The 24,067-nt window shown below is 40.2% G+C and overlaps 1 protein-coding gene across 2 annotated transcripts in view; it reads right to left on the bottom strand.

Annotated features, from left to right (window-relative positions):
- Nucleotides 1-24,067, bottom strand: part of LOC149440439 (cadherin-like protein 26) — a 113,117-nt gene that overhangs the window by 38,790 nt on the left and 50,260 nt on the right. For both annotated transcript variants that reach the window (XM_089658662.1, XM_089658663.1), the window contains exons 2-7: nucleotides 15,043-15,099; nucleotides 9,077-9,193; nucleotides 7,443-7,601; nucleotides 6,820-6,967; nucleotides 6,087-6,253; nucleotides 2,111-2,242 (exon numbers count right to left, since the gene is read on the bottom strand). In XM_089658662.1, the coding sequence (XP_089514788.1) occupies nucleotides 2,111-2,242; nucleotides 6,087-6,253; nucleotides 6,820-6,967; nucleotides 7,443-7,601; nucleotides 9,077-9,193; nucleotides 15,043-15,099 (780 nt within the window). The remainder of the gene's footprint in view (nucleotides 1-2,110; nucleotides 2,243-6,086; nucleotides 6,254-6,819; nucleotides 6,968-7,442; nucleotides 7,602-9,076; nucleotides 9,194-15,042; nucleotides 15,100-24,067) is intronic.

Raw genomic sequence — 24,067 nt, 5'->3', positions numbered from 1 at the left:
CCCAGAACGTGCTCTCCTGCGCGCCCCAGGGGGTGTGCACCCGGCGATCTCCATGATCGCTGTGTCCTACGGACACAGCTGATCACGTGATGTGGTAAAAGGCCAATCACAGCAGCCTTTTACCACGTGATCAGCGGTGTCCAATGACACGCTGATCAGAGGGAAATGCAATTGTCGGTTCTCGGCTGCACTTTCCTCACGCTGTCAGATCGTGAGGAAAGTACTGCCGAGAACCGGCAGTTGTCAGAGCGGGGATCGGCACCGATCATCAGGGCACTGATGATCAGTGCCCTGATGATCGGTGCCCAGCAGTGCCACCCACAAGTTCCGCCCACCTGTGCCCAGCAGTGCGTCCACTAGCTCCGCCCACCTGTGCCCAGCAGATCACCCACCTGTGCCCAGCAGTGCACCCACCTGTGCCCAGCAGTGCACCCACCTGTGCCACTCTGCAGTGTCACACACCTGTGCCCAGAAGTGCCACCTACCTGTGCTCAGCAGTGCCACCCACCTGTGCCCACCCACCTGTGCCACCCACCTGTGCCCACCCACCAGTGCAGCCCAGCAGTGCTGCCAGTCAGTGCCACCAGTCAGTGCCCAGCGGTTGTGCCAGTCAGTGCCGCCAGTCAGTGCCCAGCAGTGATGCCAGTCAGTGCCGTCTATCAGTACCCATCATCAGTGTCACCTATCAGTGCCGACTATCAGTGCCACCTCATTAGTACTGCCTATCAGTGCCCTTTAGTGCTGCCTATCAGTGCCCATCAGTGCCCCCTATCAGTGCCCATCAGTGCTGCCTCATCAACGCACATCAGTGAAGGAGAAAAATTACCTGTTTGAAAAATTTTATAATAGAAACAAAGAAACTTTTTTTTTTCAAATTTTTTGCACTTTTTTTATTTATAGCGCAAAAAGTAAAGCGCCCAGTGGCGATTAAATACCACCAAAAGAAAGCTCTATTTGTGAGAAAAAAATGATCAAAATTTCATATGGGTACAATGTTGCATGACCGCGCAATTGTCAATCAAAGTGCGGCAGCGCTGAAAGCTGAAAATTGGCCTGGTAAATAAGGGGGTATAAGTGCCTGGTAGGCAAGTGGTTAATTAATACAGAGAAATACACTGAAGCCATCGTAGCTGTGAAGAAAAAAAATGGCTACCTTTTACACTATATCATTGATCAAAATAGAAGATGCACTTTAACCAGGTGCAGACTGATCATTTACATGTGCCCAAAAAAATGTCATCATTGTACAGAGGGAATGTGTAGAACGCCCAGTCCTTCTGCCGGGATCCCCCGTCCCTGTACATGGCAACGGCAGCTGCATTGCCGAGTACACGGAGAAGGTCCAGTATCTGCTGCTGTCAAAAAAAAGCAGTCTAATAATGTCTATCAACAACATTGCTCAGCCAAAAATACAGAAAAGATACAAAGAAACATATTTGTAACTATTCTGTTTATTCATCTACAGATAAAAGGAATGGACTGCAATCTGTAGATGGAAATCAGTTAAAGCGACCTGACAAGTACAAAAAAAGTTTTGTTTTTTTTTTTATATAATTAAATGTTTCTCTCTTTAACCCTTTATGTACCCTTAATTTACTCTAATCAGCCCTAAATAACGAATTCTCCTTCTCCATTCAGTTGTAATTTCTCTGCTGATTTTTTGTATGCTTGTTTCTACTTTATTAACTAATCATTTTTAAACTTTTTAGTTTTTGTTGGCTTTGTTCATTAATATTTTTTACACCTTTAACATATCTTACACATATCACATTGAAAAAAAAGCGCAAAATTTGAAAAAAAAAAAAAACACATTTGTAAATAATTTTGCAATGCTTTGTACCAGAATCATAATTTTAGTGTGTTTAAATGCTCACTTTTTTGTCTCGTTATGTTAACCATCTTAAGATTGCAAAAAAAAAATCTTTGTTGCAAGACAATATTTGCAAAAAGAAAGCCTTGTTTGTACTTAAACAATATATGTATTACATTGTTATCTTAAGTAATGACAAAGTTATCACAGAATAAACAGGTCCATATCAGAATAGGTGAACGGGTGTGAGAGACGAAGTGTTCAAATACTAGTAAAATGCTCCCTCTAAAAAATACTCACTTTATCCCCGCTAGTGAACACTGGCATATTGTTATTCCCATCCTGAATGCGTATGTTTACAGTAGTTGAATTGGATAAAGGCACAGCTCCCTTGTCTTTTGCTCCCACAATTAATCGGATGTTATTTGAGGCCTGCAAAACAAAGGTCATTAGATTACAGCTGGAACTTCTGCCATGAATATTCTATGGACTTATTTCGAATGAAAAAAAAAACAAAAAAAACAATATACTTTCACAACAGCAATGCATGAGGTCTCTTCCTTTTTCCACCCCCACCCTCTGAAATACTGTTAATTTTAACATTAATTTCTTGGAAACAACAGCGGATTTTGTCAGAATTTGGCTATCCACATGGACATCCAAACCGAGAGATAGGGTGCGTGCAAACCAAATATATTCTAAGAGGATGGAGATGACCATATGAGAGCGGAATACACCCAATGGCCCTTTAAAAACAAACCATCCCTTGTGCATGGTGTATTCGCAATAAAGAAGTAGCACACTGCGCCTCCAAACACAGGGTCGAAAACATATAAAGAATATAGGCGCGCTATTCTTTTAACATGATCTCATCATATAAAATGCAGTGCATATAGTAAACCTCAGACATGATATATGAACAAAGCATATTCTCTATAGAATGCACTTGTCTCTATCCAAAGCACTTTCTGCTGCTTCACTCCTCTGCCATCATGAGTCACTTCTGACACCAAGAGAAAAATGGTGACACGGGAGGGACCTTCCTGTGTGTGTGTGGGGGGCTGTTCCTTCCCTCCAATAAGCGCTCAGAGCTCTCCTTACTTTAATATGAGATTCTTGCAGAGATGCTGGCACCTGGGGCTGATTATGATTGCTGGGTTGTCATTTCACATGCACTGTCAATCTCTTATGATTTAGCAATCAAATATATGCGGTAAGGAGTTTGGGTGCTATTAAGGTGTAAATACACTGAAGTTGGCACTTCACTTGTTGGAGAGTACATGGTGACTGTCACACTATTTGAATCTTTCACTCTTAAAGGGACCTTTATGGACTCTGTCGCAGTTTAACATATTTTTGAAAAGTGTTTTTTTTTGGGGGGAGGGGCTTAAAGTATTTTATTGACACTGTATTTTCTATGATGAGATTGTGAAGGGGACAGAACATCTATATTCTTTATTTAATGGCGCTATAAAATCTGAGCTGATACACTGACAATTTCCTGCAAGAATTGGTGATACAATTACCTTCTTATCTAAGGCATTCCATTCATATGTTAGACATATTGTCCAATTAGAAATGGAAACCAGGCTACAGATTTGTATCATTGGATGTGTCACCTATACACATCTATTCAACATGTATTTGGCCTCCAGGTGGCACAGTATTATTTCATCAAGAATATTTTTTTTACATCATGCACATACTAGATGCCTATTGGATAGTATCGAGTTCACCTTTTCTATTGTGGGATTTGCAGTGAATTATCACTTCACTAATCATCCTATTTTTCCATTTGTCTTGTGAGTAAATGGGTGGATAGCATTTATGTGAAAAACAATCCCCTCCCTTTTTTTTTTAAATCTAATTTACCTTTTTATTAATATTATGAAGTCATTTGGATATTGGTTTAATGTACTAATGTTTTTTGTTTGTTTTCTAATAGTACCTTTTTGTATGTATATGATCTATGAGTCTTATAATATGTCCCCTATTTATACAGTTCATTGATAGTTTCCTATGAAAATACATGGTTTTACTGATTCATTTAGATAAATTCCTATGTATAAGAGGGCTTTGGACTTGGTTGTGAGTGGAAACATTAATTTATAAAGCTCTAGTGCTTTATCTTCCATTTGTTTATGGAGGTTTAATTGACAATGATGTAGCTCCATTATCTGCTGAGTGGCACTGCAGCAAAGTTATGACATAGAGGAGGGAGTGAAGAATTTGCTAGGATCCAGCTCAATCAGATGACCTGGACATGGACACACTGCACAGCATAGTGGAGATGCCAAAAGTTTACTTGTGACCGTACTCTACCATGTGGCACTACAGCACTCTCCTTTTTTTTCTTCTTTTTTTTTTTTAATTAGATCTTTTATTAGATTTTCTTTTAAAAAATATTCTACAAAACCACCATAAATTCACATTTCATCATACACATACACTTTATCCCCATTCCCTCCCCTCCCGATACAAAAAAAAAAAAAACCCTGTCCAGCCAGTTCTGAGTGGACGTCATATGACGTCCTCCCAGAACGCGCTCTCCTGCGCGCCCCAGGGGGCGCGCACCCGGCGATCTCCGTGATCGCTGTGTCCTACGGACACAGCTGATCACGTGATGTGGTAAAAGGCCAATCACAGCGGCCTTTTACCACGTGATCAGCGGTGTCCAATGACACGCTGATCAGAGGGAAATGCAAGTGCCGGTTCTTGGCTGCACTTTCCTCACGCTGTCAGATCGTGAGGAAAGTACTGCCGAGAACCAACAGTTGTCAGAGCGGGGATCGGCACCGATCATCAGGGCACTGATGATCAGTGCCCTGATGATCGGTGCCCCGCAGTGCCACGCGCAAGTTCCGCCCACCTGTGCCCAGCAGTGCGCCCACTAGCTCCACCCACCCGTGCCCAGCAGATCACCCACCTGTGCCCAGCAGTGCACCCACCTGTGCCCAGCAGTGCACCCACCTGTGCCACTCTGCAGTGCCACCTACCTGTGCCCAGAAGTGCCACCTACCTGTGCCCAGCAGTGCCACCCACCTGTGCCCACCCAACTGTGCCCACCAGTGCCACCCACCTGTGCCCACCCACCAGTGCTGCCCACCAGTGCCACCCACCAGTGCCGCCCAGCAGTGCTGCCAGTCAGTGCCACCAGTCAGTGCCCAGGGGTTGTGCCAGTCAGTGCCGCCAGTCAGTGCCCAGCAGTGATGCCAGTCAGTGCCGTCTATCAATACCCATAATCAGTGTCACCTATCAGTGCCGCCTATCAGTGCTGCATATTAGTGCCGCCTATCCGTGACACCTCAATAGTGCTGTCTATCAGTGCCGCCTATCCGTGCCACCTCATTAGTACTGCCTATCAGTGCCCTTTAGTGCTGCCTATCAGTGCCCATCAGTGCCGCCTATCAGTGCCCATCAGTGCTGCCTCATCAACGCACATCAGTGAAGGAGAAAAAATACCTGTTTGAAAAATTTTATAATAGAAACAAAGAAACTTATTTTTTTCACATTTTTTGCACTTTTTTTTATTTAAAGCGCAAAAAGTAAAGCGCCCAGTGGCGATTAAATACCACCAAAAGAAAGCTCTATTTGTGAGAAAAAAATGATCAAAATTTCATATGGGTATGATGTTGCATGACCGCGCAATTGTCAATCAAAGTGCGACAGCGCTGAAAGCTGAAAATTGGCCTGGTAAATAAGGGGGTATAAGTGCCTGGTAGGCAAGTGGTTAATCATTTAAATTCTCTGATTCTACTACCGAGGGACCTTTTATTTTTAAATATTTTTCTGATGTTTTAAACCCATACCACCTACCCCAAATCTTTCTAAACTTTTCCATTTATTCTTTCTCCATGTAACAAAGTTCCTCCATCTTGTTAACATATTCTATTCTGTGCTACAGCACTTTTCTGACATGAACCAGCAGGTGGAGAGGTTGATGTATTCTGGCCTAATTGTTAGGTGGCCAGGGGCAGGATCCAGCCTCCTTTGCCAAGGACGCATTACATGGCATTGTGGAGAAGCCAGAAGATTACTTCCCTCTTATTCTGTAAAAAACAATGGGTTGTATAATAACATATAGCTAGTCTTTTGTATAAAATAAGTATATGTTCCTTTTGTCTTATTTCCCTATTTGCTGTAAGCTCTTGCAGACAGGATCCTTCTACTTTTTGTTCATGTTGATTCTTGTGCGGCTCTTTTGTGACTTTCCCAGATTATGCAAAATGAATAATAATGGTAATAACAAGAAAAATCAGTGCTGTGAACAACCCACCTCATAACTCAAGCAGCCTTCCCCACGAATCAGACCGTTTTTAGGATCAATGGTGAATTTGACATTTGGAAGTTCAGGTATCTGTTTGATTAAGTAATAATAAAAAGCAGAATTTGGACTGTCTTCTTTGTCATCGTCTGTTGCTGAGACTTGGAAAATGGGACTATCTGAAAATAAAAGGGAATGCTATCTTAAACCATATTGTTTAATTAGTTCAGTAATATATACTTAATTAAATGAAGGTAAATTGAATTACACAACAAGGACCAATTTGGTATAGACATCTTCATATTTGGAGTTGAACCTGGTCTCCGTCTGGCTATAAAAGTGATTCTAAATTATTAAAGTGAAGCTCCAAAGAGCTACCAATATACAGGCTTCAGTGCTTTCATTGTCATCCTAACTTTACAGCCTAGTGAGTCAATGACTTGAAAACATCATTCAATCAAGTAAGTGTTAAAACTCCAATCTATCCTCCACACTCATTCCAGGACAATGACTTAAATTAAATCAAAATGAAAGCTGAAGAACTTTAGAAACCAGAGAGTTCAAACTACCAGAAATACACATATACCTATGTCTGTTTTAGGAAAAACATAATTTTGCTGAAATTGCCCTAAAATGTTTGGGTGGTGTTCACAAAAAACTGTACATTTTTCAAATCTTAAACCTTTAGGCTCTAAAGATCCAACCCACAAAGCCGAAAAATTATTGTAATGTAACACATACTCACCAAGGTTAGTGGTCTCTTTCAGTGTGATATTATACACACTTTGAGAAAATCTGGGGGCATTGTCATTCTTGTCCCTCACTTCTACATTAAAAATTAGAGATTTGTCCAAGATCTGTCCAGTTAATCTATCTGCAGCATCAAAACGCACCTGTACAGAAAACAATGAGGCTATTAAACAGGAGGAAACAGACTTGGATAGCATATGACCACAAACAAACAGAATGATGACAGATGATGATATCCTCATTATATTTGGAGAATTCACCTTTGAAGCAAGATCACTGAGCTGTACTACAATCTGATAAAATTAGTAATTGATTTAATTTGAATGGTTAAGTGTGAGGGTTTGGAAGTTAAAGCTAGATCATACACGAAGAATTGTCCATGTCAAATCTATTGTCTTAATATGCCAGACAATCTATATTAAAAATTGGGTTTGACACATTATTCAGAAGTCACAAGATTACAGTTTGATGAAACCTGAGCATTTTACTGCCAGATGTCCAGCAGCAATCTTACAGAATATGTTTTATGAGTTGAAAGTGTCCTATATTCTTACAGTGTCTCGTGGCCTTAGGGAAGTCTATTAGGAGATATACAAGCCTTGTGGTAATCATACTCACAATAAATAGGGGTGTCTTCTCCCGGTCAATAACTCGGTTCACATACACCTCCCCAGTGAGATCATTGACGTGGAACAAGCCTATCTCTGGGGCTTCATCCACTCCAGGACCACTGATCAGATACTTGATAGAGTAGTTGTCTGCCCTGTCATTGAATAGCTAGAAACAATGCACAGTTGTGAGCACAGTGTATAAAACAGAGCCAAAAATGCAGTATGAGAAGTCTGGTTCCATCACCCTCTTTCCTTACAACTCTCAGTATTGAGATTTCAGTAAAATTTCTTTTCACTTCTCCCAAAGATTATGTAAACATCAAGAATGAATGTCTAATATTTGCTACCTTTTAGTGTGTTAAATGTACCAACAGAAGTGTTTTGTTATATCTGAATAGTGAAAATAAAAAACTTGTTCCTGCCAAAAAGTGTGAGATGGTAGCTTCCTGTACACTCTATCTGCTGTGCTAAAATCACAAACATTTTTATCATCCATGCCTAGTTTATGTATGCAGACAAAAGAACACCTCCTGTCCCAGGAAGATAAAGTTTGGGATTAGATACACTTTAAAGTGGGGATCAGTAACCTGTAGATTGCGATCTACCAGTAGATTGCGGCCAGGTGACTGGTAGATCGCAGTCTGGGCTTGCTGACCCACCATCCCAGAGCATCAAACAGAGTGCAATGCAGAGGGACTATTTGTAAAGTTGGAGCTGTAGTAGGGAGCAAGAGCCACGAAAGCAGATGCTTCCTCTCTAGTGCTGGCTCCTGTCCCATGTGCAGTGATACCAACTGCACTCCGCCTCTTATCCCAGCTAGCATCCTCCAGAGTGGTGTCAGCAGCAGGAAAGAAGACATCTTTAGGTCAGTGAGGAGCAATAAACTGGTCATATTCATATAAGACTGCTTTAACACTGATGCGCTGTGGTTTACCAACAGTGTACTTGCAGCTTTCCTATGGGTTTGCTGTGCTTAGCCATAGTCTTCTATTATATCCTGTTGGTTTGATTCACTTTCTGAAAGCGCACCAGAACTCCTGAATGCAGGGGTTTTGGTGAGCTTTTTAGAAAGTGCACCGCACCTGAAGGATATAATGGAAGTCTAAAGCAAAGCATAGCTAACCCAGGAAAGTCACAGATGCACTGAGCGGCACCTGCGGTGCATGTAAACCTCAGCACATCAGTGTGAAAGCTGCCTTATAGGGAGCTCAGAACAGTAAGGTTTTATTTTAATTTGCAGTTTGGGGGGTGGTAACGTGTTTTTACAACCCCCCCGCGAGGACATGTTAAAATGTAACAGCACTCCACTATATAAGGAAAAAAGCTCTCCTTCCACGAAATAATGGACAAGTTGTATAATTGTCTCCATGCATTTGTTGATGTCTATGTGATATAGCTGGATATGGGAACAAAGAATAAGCAGGTGTCAGCGATCAGACTGCTTACATGCCTACAGCTGCTCTCTTATCAAGTACAAGGTAGAATGCTAATCATTTCTATATTACTGTAGATGTAATTTTAGCAAAATAACATGATCTCGCTTTTTATAGAGTTTTTCAGAAATCTTCTTCAACACATACAGCTACAGGTTTTTCAGGATATATTTTAAAAAAAAATGCTAATAGCAGTCTTTTTCCTTACATCTCCAGCTTTCTTTGGGAAGGGTCCAATCTCATTTTCCTCTAAAACTATCGTAGTGAGGACCCATCTTCTCTTGGAACGACGCAATGGAACCGAGCTTCCTGCTGGATCCACATGCTATTTGGGAAGGCAAAAGAAATGGAAATTATCAGTGAGGTTTCCTTGATTTATCAGCCGAGTTATAAAATAACTAGCACCTGTTGATATAACAAATAAAACGTTCTCAACCTTCTAAGGTCTCATGCACACAGTCATGAAGGCTAGGTTCACATCTGTGCGGGTGGTGCCGCTGCAGATCCGCACAAAAATCCGTGCAGCTGCACCACCCACACGGAAGAATGCGGAACCGCGGGCGGGTGCCATTAATTCTAATGGCACACCGCCCGCATTGGAAATCGCAACCGCTGGGAGCAGAGGTTCCCGTGCGGGCTGCGGTTTCCAAAGAAGTGCAGGGCCTTCTTCCCTGCATGTCCCGAAGCGCGGGAGTCCATTCAAATGAATGGGCTCTCGTACCCTTACAAAACATGGCCAGCAGGAACGCACATATGTGCACCAGGGCTTAGAGGCTTCAAAGTCCTCTAGCATGAAATCCCTGGCACTTTCCTGTCCTGAGGGCCTGCAGGTACCGGGTAAAGCTGCCTATACAAATGAATGGCTGTAAGCAGGCGCATGCATTCGTGTGTTCACCGATAGCTTCTGCATCAGCGTTTACCCACACGTGTGTATACAGCATATTTTACCCAAATGTGGCACATGTAGGGAAATACGTTGTATGCACATGCTCAGGTAAATGCAGATGCAGAAGCCATTGGCATGTACACAAGTATGGCTGCGTATACCCTTTTCAATTGCATTGGCACCTGTACATGTTACTCATTAGGGTTATGCTTCCTTTCATCAATATTGCTTAGTGCAGTAATGGGCAACACTCTTAGTCTATGAGGTCTTGAGTGTGGCCCCTAACAAAAGGGCCCACACATTATATTTAGTCAATGTAATGCAGAAACATAAAGCAGACACATACAAGAGAGGTAAAAGACAATAGGAATGCTACAAGAGATAGTCAAAGATTATAAACATGATATAGGAGCTGTTGGGAGACTGGGGCCATGTTTCAGGAGACAGTCATAGACTGAAGAAATGTTGCATGATACTTCTACAAATCACTGCTATTCTTGCCCTTTTAGGTTTCACAGCGTAAATGTACAAATCTGAATAATTCTTCCATTCCTCTAGCTCTAATTTATGTGTATGCATGCATATGCGTGGTATAGATATGTGTTTGTAAATTAGTAACCATTGATACAAACTTTCTAATTTGATTCATTGTATCTCTATGCAGTGCAGTCTTACTGATGAGATCACAGCCGTGTGCAAGGGCCCAAGACATACACTTCTGCTGCCTTATACACTTTACTGACCAGAACACGGTGCTCTTTACATCCAAATGAATGAGCCCTTAATATTTCACTTAGCAATATCTATTTAAAAAGATGAAAAGGATAGCACTGAAAAAGTAACAGTTTGAAAAGAAAAATAAATTTAAGCAGTCTAAAAAATATTTTTCCTTCACTGGCCTGAGTAAGAACCTAGGTAAACAAAAATATTGAATGAAATAATGAATAATTGAATAACAAATGTGGAATAAAGGATTTTACATTTTAACCATGCTATGCTTGGTACACTAAGGTATGAAACCTAAATTCAGAATTTGATTCTTTTACATTTGACATCCTTGATACAATGAGAGAAACTCTGCTCATGTTATAAAGCAAAATGAACACTAGAAGGCGTACTTAGACATACTCCACACAAGTCACATCATTCCAAAGTTACTGCCAGTCTTCAGACAAGTCGAACATGGAACTGCACAGAAGTTGCAGGGTTTGTCAGCACATCAAGACCTGCTTAACCAAGCTGTCAGTTTTATCACTGTTTGGTGTGTAAACATTTTTGATGCAACCTCAAGGCTTCCCTTTTAAAAAAAATGTCTGATTCAAGCAGTACTTGGGTGCCAATTTACAAGAAGGAAACCTTTGCAGAGAGAAATTTACAGCCTGCTTTTTCTGCACACCTGCTTGTTTTCTTACCATAATGATCTGCATATTTGTTTAGGGTCAGTGCCTTGGAATGTAATGAAGTCAGAGGCAGCTTGTATTTTCAGTAAGAGTTCAGCAACAGGTGTCTTAATATTTTTATTTTTGCAAAGTTTTCCCAATCAGTCCTGGTTGAAGTAACAGAAGATTGCATGTTTGTGGATACTGCCATTTGTGTAGATGCTGGCAGCTCCTAGATGGCTAATTGTGCTGCAAAAATTATAAGGCTGGGTTAGATGTTCCCATCCCATATCTACTGTCTCTTATAGCTTATAGTAAAGACTAAAGATGTTTTACCTTAATGCATTCTCTAGATGAAGGTAAAACAAATTTATATTGTCAGCCCCCCCCCCCCCCAAATACTTACCTGAGCCCAATCTCAATCAAGCGCTGCATCCGAAAGTAGTGACACTGCTCTCTCTCTACCCTCACTGGGCATAGAGGCAGCAGGGAGAGCCATTGACTCTTGCTCTTGTCAATCAAATCCAATGAGGAAGCAGGGGGTGGGGCAGAGCAGCACTGTGTGTGTCAATAGTTGCACACAGCCCGGTTTGCGATCCAGCTCTCATGTGTGTCACTATAGGAAGTGCTGGCACTGCCCAGGGGCACCAGGTGCACATGGGGCCCCATCAGGGCCAATCTGACATAGGGGGATGCTGCTGGCAGTGCTGAGGTAGCATAGAAAACTGACTGCACTGTCTGCATACTTTTAACTTTAACTGTAGTTTTTTCTTAGCAGTGTCGCAACGTATATGAGTGCCATTTCCAGCTCCAAGTTGCAAATAATTACTGAGCCGAGAGTCCATGAACTGTCACTTAGCTGTCTGTGCTGATCCTGTTACTCCATATCTCACTCACAGAAATCCTGTGAGATTTATGTGCTATCCAATACCTGCTGTATCTACCCTGGCAGCCCTACCCATACTCCACCTCCAGATATATACATAGACACACACACAGCACTGTGCTTTCCGTGTGTATGTGAAGGTGTGCAGGACAGGTGGCAAATTGGAGTATACACACTACAGGATGGAAAATTGGTGCCTGGAGTAAACACCACCCTTCCCATTGACAATTGAAGATGTCCCTCCCTCTGCTGCTCTGAGTATCTCACTGAAAAAGACTGCCAATCCTCTGAAAAGCAATTCGGAAGAGATATGTTACCAACTGTTTTAACCCCTAAATGCTGCATTACCCCCACCACAACCACGTGCATTGCACACGGTTGCGGGGAAGTTGCAGCACTGACCATTTTATTTGAATAGGTTGCATTTGGTGAGCGGTTGGGCAGGGGAGGGGGAGCAGTAAAATCACAACTCAACTGCATGGCTTTACCGCCCCCAACCACAAACGTGAAAAAAAAAGGTTGAAATTGGGGCAGGCTTGTAGGGCCCCAGTGCATTGCTTTACCAATGCGCCCATGATGCTATTAAAATGGCCCTGCTGGTGGGGCAGCTGATATGTAGGCAAGTATGACATACTTGTTATTAAAATTGAAAAAAAACAATCACTTTAACAAGGAAAAAGTATTATTTACTCAAGAACAGTCCAGCTTCCCCCAGGGCCATGAGCACAGAAACAGATGTGCCACACCAATGGAAGAGCAAACGATATGTCACTTCCCACTAATGGATAGCATAAGCTGATAAAGTTAGCTGCTGTAATGCAGGGGATCTGGATTCATTAAAATAACAACAGGACTATCATGTCCTCTACTGGTGTCTTCTGCTACTCTTAAGCTGGCCTTACATGGATCGAAACTTAGCAGGTTCAGCAGGGATCAGTGAAATACCTATGGGCTACCTTACAGTACAGAGTCAGACAATTATCCTAGTGATATGAAGAAATGTAAGAGTGTGCTCTGACATGATAGACAAGGTTTTCAAACCCACACCTGTTTGCCCCAATATCTTTCAACCAGTAGAACTGACAGGTACTCAAAAGACTTGAAAATGTCTAATCCATGGTTCGGGAGAATAGCTACAGTCAAGGTGACCCTTCTACCTTCTACTTATTCAGGGTCATCCAGATTGCAGCTGACACCTCGGCATCTTATAGAAAATAGTCCTTGCTTTCATAGGAGGACACACCAAACCCCACCTATCAGGGGTGGACTGACAACTCATGGGGCCCCCGGGCAATAGGGGATCATGGGGCCCCTGTGTCCTTGCCCAAACTCAAAAAAGCCTATGAAAAAGGTACCAGGGACATCTCATGGGGCACCCTACTGACCCTGGGCCCTCGGGCACTGCGAGTTTTCAAATGGTCAGTCCGCCCCTGCCACCTATTCATAACACGCCTTTACCAGCATAAGTTTAGGGGACATTTAGGGCTCCCAAATTTCACAAAATATTTCCAAACTGCTAACCAATTATCTAGCAGACATGCAAGCATACTATAGAGAGGTGTTAGTTCACAGGCGGACTGTCATTGCCGAGGCCATAATGACCAATGCTGACTGCACCAATTTACCAAAAAAGCCATCAGGCAGCAACTTGTATGATACAAGAGTCTATATCACTACTAATGAAGAAAGCAGCCAGCTTGTATAATCTATGTGAAGTGTACTGAACAGCTTACAGCAAATTCATCATATTCAAGCATAACTCAATTTGTGTTTATATATAGAGGTGGTTGAGGAGCGGATGTATCCCTAATCTGCGTCATTATTATCCAGTATATGAATTGTCTATATACACACTGGGGTTTATTTACTAAAGCTGGTTCACTCAGACTCTTGTGCACTTGTGCATGGTAGCCAATTAACTTCTTACCTCAGCTTGCTCAGTCACACTCCGGTCACATCAAAGCCAATTTTTAAATCGTGCGACTTACAGTGAAGTCGAATGATTTCAAAATCGGGTGACTTGCCGATTTGAGGTGCGATCTGCAAGACATCTGACACAGATGTCTATGAAAATCGCACCGAAAGTAGTGCATGCGCTACTTTAGAAATCGGTGCGGCTCCGGCCAACTCAGAACCGCACCGATATGACCGCTGTAATAGTGGACAATAGGGTACGACTTTGCATACGATTTCCAAATGCCAAGTCACACTCGATGTGACTGGGGGCTTAAGCTTTAGCAATAAAACCTGTAAGCTGATTGGTTTCACTACTAATATGTACAGGTATGTACACGAGAGTCTAAGTGAACCAGCTTTAGTAAATAAACCTCACTGTATGTGTTTTTAAACATGTATATTAAATACATTTGTAGGAAATATTTTAAGATTTAAGCGAATTATGTTGTTATATGGCATTTTTAAAATCCCAAGGAAATAGGGAAATGATTATGTACTGCATCTCTCAATAATGGTAAAACAACACTAACATGATTCCATTATATTCACAGATTTGTCAACCCTAGATTGATAAATACCTAATGATGGGCTTTGACACCACATTCCTAGAACCATGACCATTGCATCCACCTAGAACAAATGACCCAAACAAATGACCCAAACTGAGAAGGGTCTTTAACCTGCCCAAGACCCCCAGGGCACCTAACACCCCCCCCCCTTACACTGTGCTTGTCTTATGAATGGCTTCTTATTCAACAGTATGTACTTATATCTATCATGCCATGTCATTCACTGTCTGTATGTATATTTAGATACTCTCTTTTGAAAACTTAATAAAAATCTTTTGAATAGAAAATGTCTGATCCAGCTCAGTTTGGCCGAATTAAGGAAAAGATCATGTCACAGCTATAGCCACGTTATTCAATGCAGAAAGTAGCTTTGTCGATGTTAACATGCACTTTGCATTTGTACAGTAATTCTCTATGGGTGTGTCTGTCTCAGCCGTTAACCTTGCAGTCACACCTAGCCCTATATGTTAGTTATTTACCAGACTGTAATGCACATACCCGCTTTCTGCGTGCCTGGGCCCCTCCTTGTTGTTCCTGTGCATGGGTTGTTACCACCTGAAAATAAAAAAAGACAATATGCACATTACTTCAAAATATATTTTTTTACACCCATGTTTTAGCACACACATTCCACTTGATATGGCAATTTATGGTATGATTGAATCCCTCATTGCCTTTTTATATCTAGTTTAGATCCAATAGAGGGATATACAGCATTTGGAAGTCCTTTTCAGCCCTGTTTCAATTTCTGGAGCTGAACTCCTAAATTACTTGTTTCATCTACATTTTGAAGAATTAATTGTAGACAGCGAGTGATGGCTCGAATTGAACTTGTAATAGCAGCTGGATAGAACTAGGAGTTTGTCATGAAGATACATGAGGTTTGATGATGTAACTTCCACCGACGTCACTTCTGCCCTTTGGAATGCGGCGGCCATCTTTTTCTTCCAATACAAATCAATAGAGCTGAACACACTCAGTGCCGAGGGTTAGGCACTTATTTTGTGAGTTTTATTTCAACTATTTATCCCCAATATTAAAATTATACAGTTTTACACTATGGGATGTCAGGTTTTTTTTTTTCTATGCTGACAACTAGAGATGAGCGAATTATTCAAAAATTCGATTCGGCTGATTCGCCGAATTTGAGGAAGAAATTCGATTCGATGCGAATTTATTTGCTACGAATTTAACTTATATAAAGGGTTTCTAGGCTTCAGAGAGCCTTTATATTAGTGCAGAACACTGTACCTTTAATTTAAATGCCCTTGGAGATGAGGAAGGAGAAGGAGAAGGAGAAGGATGAGAAGAAGGAGAAGGATGAGAAGAAGGAGAAGGAGAAGGATGAGAAGAAGGAGAAGGATGAGAAGAAGGAGAAGGAGAAGGATGAGAAGAAGGAGAAGGATGAGAAGAAGGAGAAGGAGAAGGATGAGAAGAAAGAGAAGGATGAGAAGAAGGAGAAGGAGAAGGATGAGAAGAAGGAAAAGGAGAAGGATGAGAAGAAGGAGAAGGAGAAGGATGAGAAGAAGGAGAAGGATGAGAAGAAGGAGAAGGAGAAGGGTGAGAAGAAGGAGAAGGATGAGAAGAAGGAGAAGGATGAGAAGAAGGAGAAGGATAAGAAGAAGGAGAAGGATGAGAAGAAGGAGAAGGATGAGAAGAAGGAGAAGGATGAGAAGAAGGAGAAGGATGAGAAGAAGGAGAAGGATGAGAAGAAGGAGAAGGATGAGAAGAAGAAGGATGAGAAGAAGAAGAAGGATGAGAAGAAGGAGAAGGATGAGAAGAAGAAGAAGGAGAAGGAGAAGGATGAGAAGAAGGAGAAGGAGAAGGATGAGAAGAAGGAGAAGGAGAAGGATGAGAAGAAGGAGAAGGATGAGAAGAAGGAGAAGGATGAGAAGAAGGAGAAGGATGAGAAGAAGGAGAAGGATGAGAAGAAGGAGAAGGATGAGAAGAAGGAGAAGGATGAGAAGAAGGAGAAGGATGAGAAGAAGGAGAAGAAGGAGAAGGATGAGAAGAAGGAGAAGGATGAGAAGAAGGAGAAGGATGAGAAGAAGGATGAGAAGAAGGAGAAGGATGAGAAGAAGGATGAGAAGAAGGAGAAGGATGAGAAGAAGAAGGATGAGAAGAAGGAGAAGGATGAGAAGCAGAAGAAGGATGAGAAGAAGAAGAAGGATGAGAAGAAGGAGAAGGATGAGAAGAAGGAGAAGGATGAGAAGAAGAAGAAGGATGAGAAGAAGAAGAAGGATGAGAAGAAGAAGAAGGATGAGAAGAAGGAGAAGGATGAGAAGAAGAAGAAGGATGAGAAGAAGAAGAAGGATGAGAAGAAGAAGAAGGATGAGAAGAAGAAGAAGGATGAGAAGAAGGAGAAGGATGAGAAGAAGAAGAAGGATGAGAAGAAGAAGAAGAAGGATGAGAAGAAGGAGAAGGATGAGAAGAAGGAGAATTCCAAGCCGGCAAAAAGTGTATCTGCAGAGCTCCGCTATTTCTTAGCAGAGCTCTGCAGATACACTTAGCGGAGCTCTGCAGATACACTTTTTGCCGGCTTGGAATTCTTCTTATTTTCATCCTACTTCTTCTTCTTCTTCTTCTTCTTCTTCTTCTTCTTCATCCTCATCCTCTTCTTCTTCTTCTGAGGATGAGGATGAGGATGAAGAAGAAGAAGTAGGATGAAAATAAGAAGAATTCCAAGCCGGCAAAAAGTGTATCTGCAGAGCTCCGCTAAGTGTATCTGCAGAGCTCCGCTATTTCTGACAGTTCTCTGACATTCACTCCATACAGCGGTTGAAACATTGTATCTATTTGTTTCCATTTATGGATCTATTTGGTGCAGGAATCAAGTTTTCTTACCACCTTTCAAGATTTGATTGAATCTCAGAGAATATATGTTGGACTGAGAAGGAGAAGGATGAGAAGAAGGAGAAGGAGAAGGATGAGAAGAAGGAGAAGGATGAGAAGAAGGAGAAGGAGAAGGAGAAGGATGAGAAGAAAGAGAAGGATGAGAAGAAGGAGAAGGAGAAGGATGAGAAGAAGGAGAAGGAGAAGGATGAGAAGAAGGAGAAGGATGAGAAGAAGGAGAAGGATGAGAAGAAGGAGAAGGAGAAGGGTGAGAAGAAGGAGAAGGATGAGAAGAAGGAGAAGGATGAGAAGAAGGAGAAGGATAAGAAGAAGGAGAAGGATGAGAAGAAGGAGAAGGATGAGAAGAAGGAGAAGGATGAGAAGAAGGAGAAGGATGAGAAGAAGGAGAAGGATGAGAAGAAGGAGAAGGATGAGAAGAAGAAGAAGGATGAGAAGAAGGAGAAGGATGAGAAGAAGAAGAAGGAGAAGGAGAAGGATGAGAAGAAGGAGAAGGAGAAGGATGAGAAGAAGGAGAAGGAGAAGGATGAGAAGAAGGAGAAGGAGAAGGATGAGAAGAAGGAGAAGGATGAGAAGAAGGAGAAGGATGAGAAGAAGGAGAAGGAGAAGGATGAGAAGAAGGAGAAGGATGAGAAGAAGGAGAAGGATGAGAAGAAGGAGAAGAAGGAGAAGGATGAGAAGAAGGAGAAGGATGAGAAGAAGGATGAGAAGAAGGATGAGAAGAAGGAGAAGGATGAGAAGAAGGATGAGAAGAAGGAGAAGGATGAGAAGAAGAAGGATGAGAAGAAGGAGAAGGATGAGAAGAAGAAGAAGGATGAGAAGAAGAAGAAGGATGAGAAGAAGGAGAAGGATGAGAAGAAGGAGAAGGATGAGAAGAAGAAGAAGGATGAGAAGAAGAAGAAGGATGAGAAGAAGAAGAAGGATGAGAAGAAGGAGAAGGATGAGAAGAAGAAGAAGGATGAGAAGAAGAAGAAGGATGAGAAGAAGAAGAAGGATGAGAAGAAGGAGAAGGATGAGAAGAAGAAGAAGGATGAGAAGAAGAAGAAGAAGGATGAGAAGAAGGAGAAGGATGAGAAGAAGAAGAAGGATGAGAAGAAGAAGAAGGATGAGAAGAAGGAGAATTCCAAGCCGGCAAAAAGTGTATCTGCAGAGCTCCGCTATTTCTTAGCAGAGCTCTGCAGATACACTTAGCGGAGCTCTGCAGATACACTTTTTGCCGGCTTGGAATTCTTCTTATTTTCATCCTACTTCTTCTTCTTCTTCTTCATCCTCATCCTCTTCTTCTGAGGATGAGGATGAGGATGAAGAAGAAGAAGTAGGATGAAAATAAGAAGAATTCCAAGCCGGCAAAAAGTGTATCTGCAGAGCTCCGCTAAGTGTATCTGCAGAGCTCCGCTATTTCTGACAGTTCTCTGACATTCACTCCATACAGCGGTTGAAACATTGTATCTATTTGTTTCCATTTATGGAAACAAATAGATACAATGTTTCAACCGCTGTATGGAGTGAATGTCAGAGAACTGTCAGAAATAGCGGAGCTCTGCAGATACACTTAGCGGAGCTCTGCAGATACACTTTTTGCCGGCTTGGAATTCTTATTTTCATCCTACTTCTTCTTCTTCTTCTTCATCCTCATCCTCAGAAGAAGAAGAAGAATGAAAAGAAGAAGAATGAAAAGAAGAATGAAAAGAAGAAGAAGAATGAAAAGAAGATGAAGAATGAAAAGAAGAATGAGAAGAATGAAAAGATTCTTTTTCTTCTTTTCATTCTTCTTTTCATTCTTCTTCTTCTTTTCATTCTTCTTTTCATTCTTCTCATTCTTCTTTTCATTCTTCTTTTCATTCTTCTTCTTCTCATTCTTCTTTTCATTCTTCTAATTCTTCTTTTCATTCTTCTTCTTATTCTTCTTTTCATTCTTCTTTTCATTCTTCTTTTCATTCTTCTTCTCATTCTTCTTTTCATGAAGAAGAAAAGAAGAATGAGAAGAATGAAAAGAAGAATGAAAAGAAGAAGAAGAAGAATGAGAAGAAGAATGAAAAGAAGAAGGAAAAGAAGAATGAGAAGAATGAAAAGAAGAAGGAAAAGAAGAATGAAAAGAAGAAGAAGAAGAAGAATGAAAAGAAGAAGAAGAATGAAAAGAAGAAGAAGAATGAAAAGAATGAAAAGAAGAGAATGAAAAGAAGAAGAAGAAGAATGAAAAGAAAAAGAAGAAGAATGAAAAGAAGAATGAAAAGAAGAAGAATGAAAAGAAGAAGAATGAAAAGAAGAAGAAGAAGAATGAAAAGAAGAATGAAAAGAAGAAGAAGGAAAAGAAGAAGAATGAAAAGAAGAAGAAGAAGAAGAATGAAAAGAAGAATGAAAAGAAGAAGAAGAATGAAAAGAAGAAGAAGAAGAATGAAAAGAAGAATGAAAAGAAGAATGAGAAGAATGAAAAGATTCTTCTTCTTCTTTTCATTCTTCTTTTCATTCTTCTTTTCATTCTTCTTCTTCTTCTTTTCATCCTTCTTTTCATTCTTCTTCTCATTCTTCTTTTCATTCTTCTTCTCATTCTTCTTTTCATTCTTCTTCTTCTTTTCATTCTTCTTTTCATTCTTCTCATTCTTCTTTTCATTCTTCTTCTTCTTTTCATTCTTCTTTTCATTCTTCTTCTCATTCTTCTTTTCATGAAGAAGAAAAGAAGAATGAGAAGAATGAAAAGAAGAATGAGAAGAAGAATGAAAAGAAGAATGAGAAGAATGAAAAGAAGAAGAAGAAGAATGAAAAGAAGAAGAAGAATGAAAAGAAGAAGAAGAAGAATGAAAAGAAGAAGAAGAAGAATGAAAAGAAGAATGAAAAGAAGAAGAAGAATGAAAAGAAGAAGAAGAGGAATGAAAAGAAGAAGAAGAATGAAAAGAAGAATGAGAAGAATGAAAAGAAGAATGAGAAAAATGAAAAGAAGAAGAAGAAGAATGAAAAGAAGAATGAAAAGAAGAAGAAGAATGAAAAGAAGAAGAAGAAGAATGAAAAGAAGAATGAAAAGAAGAAGAAGAATGAAAAGAAGAAGAAGAAGAATGAAAAGAAGAATGAAAAGATTCTTCTTCTTTTCATTCTTCTTCTTCTTTTCATTCTTCTTCTTCTTCTTTTCATTCTTCTTTTCATTCTTCTCATTCTTCTTTTCATTCTTCTCATTCTTCTTCTCATTCTTCTTCTCATTCTTCTTTTCATTCTTCTTCTTCTTTTCATTCTTCTTTTCATTCTTCTTCTTCTTCTTTTCATTCTTCTTTTCATGAAGAAGAAAAGAAGAATGAGAATAATGAAAAGAAGAATGAAAAGAAGAAGAAGAATGAAAAGAAGAATGAGAAGAAGAATGAAAAGAAGAATGAAAAGAAGAATGAGAAGAATGAAAAGAAGAATGAAAAGAAGAAGTATTCCAGTACAGCAAAAAGTGTATCTGCAGAGAGCTCCGCTATTTCTGACAGTTCTCTGACAGTTCCTTCACATTTACAGCGGTTGAAACATTGTATCTATTTCCGAATAAAAACATCTGTATCCTAAATGGAAACAAATAGATACAATGTTTCAACCGCTGTACATGTGAAGGAACTGTCAGAAATAGCGGAGCTCTCTGCAGGGACACTTTTGCCGGCTGATCGGGAAAAATCCGGTTCGCGCACCCGAAGTATGCTAATATTCGGATTCGCCGCGAATTGAATTTTTCCTGAAATTCGAAACTAATTCCACTTCGCCTGGTTCGATTCGCTCATCTCTACTGACAACATACTACATTGCTTGTGGAGTGGAGGAGTAGTGCTAGCATCAAACTAGCCCCAGAGAAGGATTACTGGTTATCACTTACCACGTGACCCGGTGATAACACACTGGTTACCAGTAGCAACGTCATGGAACATACGGGAAAGCGCAGCAACACGTGGCATTTTGGGATAGTCCCAATTAAAGTGCTAGTGACCTACCTAGAGATAGGTGGGGCACCAGTCTGAGCACAGTGAAGCACTTGTCACCTTAATACCGAGTTTACTATCAAGGATTCAGCACATTTGCACTTTATTTGCACATACTGGGACTGCATTAAAGAAAATTGTTTTTATAGATGTGTATTGGTTATTATGATTATCAATATAATTAACTGTTCTGTGTGTCACACCATTTATGTGCGGTCTATATGGTATATTTTGTGTCTATTAGTTCACAATTAGGACGGCTGCATCACACGTTTTTTTTTGTACACAGGTTTATTTCATAAGCGCAGCAGCATCTTTTCTATTTTCATGAAGATACAACACCTTCGACAGACAAAAGGCAGGATGACAGAATTTTTTGAAAAAGTATACATATATAGGTTGTAAGATTACTAGATCAAGGTAAAAAATGTTAGCAGGAAGTACAGTAAATCCCTATGTGTGTTTATACATATATCTCCTGCCTTTACATACAACCTCTATGGGTTGGTCAATTTACTGATAAAAACTGATAAGATTAAAAACTCCACGTTCAAAAAACCAAGAAAAATAAATTCTACAATATTCTGACCAGGTTTCATTCTTTGTTTAAGATGCTTAAAAATGATTTCCTAGCCATTTCAAACAAAGACATGTTTTAATGTGATTATGCTTACAGTATTGTCTGAATTTACCATATTTGTTTTTAAGAACCTGCCCAGGTCTTCCCTAATTTGCCTCACATTCAGTAACAGTCAAGTGGTGTAGAGTAAAATTTGGTGTCCATGAGATACTCTTTACTAGGTGACAAATTAAGAGTATAATAATAAAGTATTTTTATTTCAGCATAAAAGATGAGACAACATCATCAAGTTGTAAAGCTTGTATTTTACCTGCAACTTATATACATACACAATGTATTTGTCTTCTTTACATCAGAGCTAAAACCATCAAAGTATCTATAGTATGTAACGTACAAGACTAAAAACTAAAAGCGGCTGAAAAAAACCTGCCTTATGCTTCACAATTCATTGGTTAGTATTTGTTTAATATGTAAAGAAACACACAAACTCCCTTCTGTAGAAATCAGGTACATTCAATACTAGCTCTGTATCTAGGGCTGTGGGCCCAACTTTTGAAGAATTGCAACAGGAATGCAGCAACCTGCCACAGTCTTAACCTCTTCCCGTCTGGCCCATGTCAATAAACGGCTGGACGGGAGTGCTGACGATGCAGGTGGACGGTTTTAAACGTCCCCTGCATCCATTGCCTGGGAGCGTGCGGCACCGCGATCGGTGCCGGCTGTGTCCGGATCGTTGTACGGGACCTCTGTGTGAGGTCCTGATTCATGTGATAGCTGATTGGACAAATTTAAATTTTTTTTTTTAATTATAATTTTTGGTTATAAACTAATTTGGGTTATTTATTTATTTATTTTTTACTAAAAAAATAGATGAATATACTTTGGCCAAGATTTATGAAGAAAGATTATTTATTTGCAAAATTTTATAAGAAAAACACTTTCTTCAAAATATTTGTAATACATACATATATATATATATATATATATACATATATATATATATATATATATATATAAAAACAGTTTCATATGGGTACAGTGTTGCATGACGGTGCAATTGTCATTCAAAGTGTGATAGCACTGAAAGCTGAAAATTGGCCTGAACTGGAAGGAAGTGAAAGTATATGGACTTGAAGTGGTTAAGATGTGACTGCTGTGGTCTGAACAAGGACCTTGAGATATGGCAAGTAAACAGTGAGTAGGCTGTCACTGGCCACCAATGTGGGTTCGGGGGATAAACAGACTTGCCACAGACCACAAATGCAGGGAAGGAATAAAGGAGATGCTCTATTCCCCTGACTATGCTGATTAGTGGCGAAACATGTTGGGCGGGGTCCTAGCCGGTGATGTCATATACATGCTGATCCTCAAGGCTTTGGTGTCTGTTTCTTATGTGCTCCTATACTTCTTATGTTTCTGAGTATATGTCTGCTTATTTTAAATAAAAAATAGTTTTACGATAGAAGACCATTGAGGTCCTTTGATCTTCTTCACCCGAGGGAATATCTGTTTGTTGCGCAAGAAGATTCCTTCTGGTGTCTGTCACATTATGCTGTGGAGGTGTGAAAGTATCCTGTCCATGAGATGAGTGCTGAGTACGAGCACACAAGAATGCACTTTCACTGGAAAGTGAGATAAATATTTTTGGTTAGAGACGGATCATTTATTTGGTGCAGGAATCAAGTTTTCTTACCACCTTTCAAGATTTGATTGAATCTCAGAGAATATATGTTGGACTGAGCACTTTTTATAAGGCTGATTTCACTTTTCATATGGCGCATTGCACTTATTTATTTTAAAGTTGCTGTTTGTTAGCCATTTCGTATTGAGAAGGTTCACAAGTGTATATTGTATGGCTATAAATGTAGAGATGCGCACCAAGTGTACGTTTACATTGTTATAAAGGTTATTTTCTACTTTTTTGGGAGCAGCACTCTATTTGTTTTTTGTTTCACTAGGAGCAAATAATTTTTTATAGATTAAGGGATAAAGGAGGGCGAGATATTTACCGCATTGCCACTGAACCAAATTTAGGTGATTTGAAATAGCAATGCTACTGAACAATAAGGTCAGGGTTATTACTTATTGTGCTACTGAACAATAAAGTCAGGGTTATTGACTGACACCAATTCTGGGGTGGTTATCACCATGACTG

Source organism: Staurois parvus, unplaced genomic scaffold (assembly GCF_062004578.1).
Source record: "Staurois parvus isolate SC_StPar_1 unplaced genomic scaffold, SC_StPar_1.0 ptg001087l, whole genome shotgun sequence".
In the NCBI taxonomy this organism is placed as follows: Eukaryota; Metazoa; Chordata; class Amphibia; order Anura; family Ranidae; genus Staurois; species Staurois parvus.
This window is presented reverse-complemented; position numbering and strand designations above follow the sequence as displayed.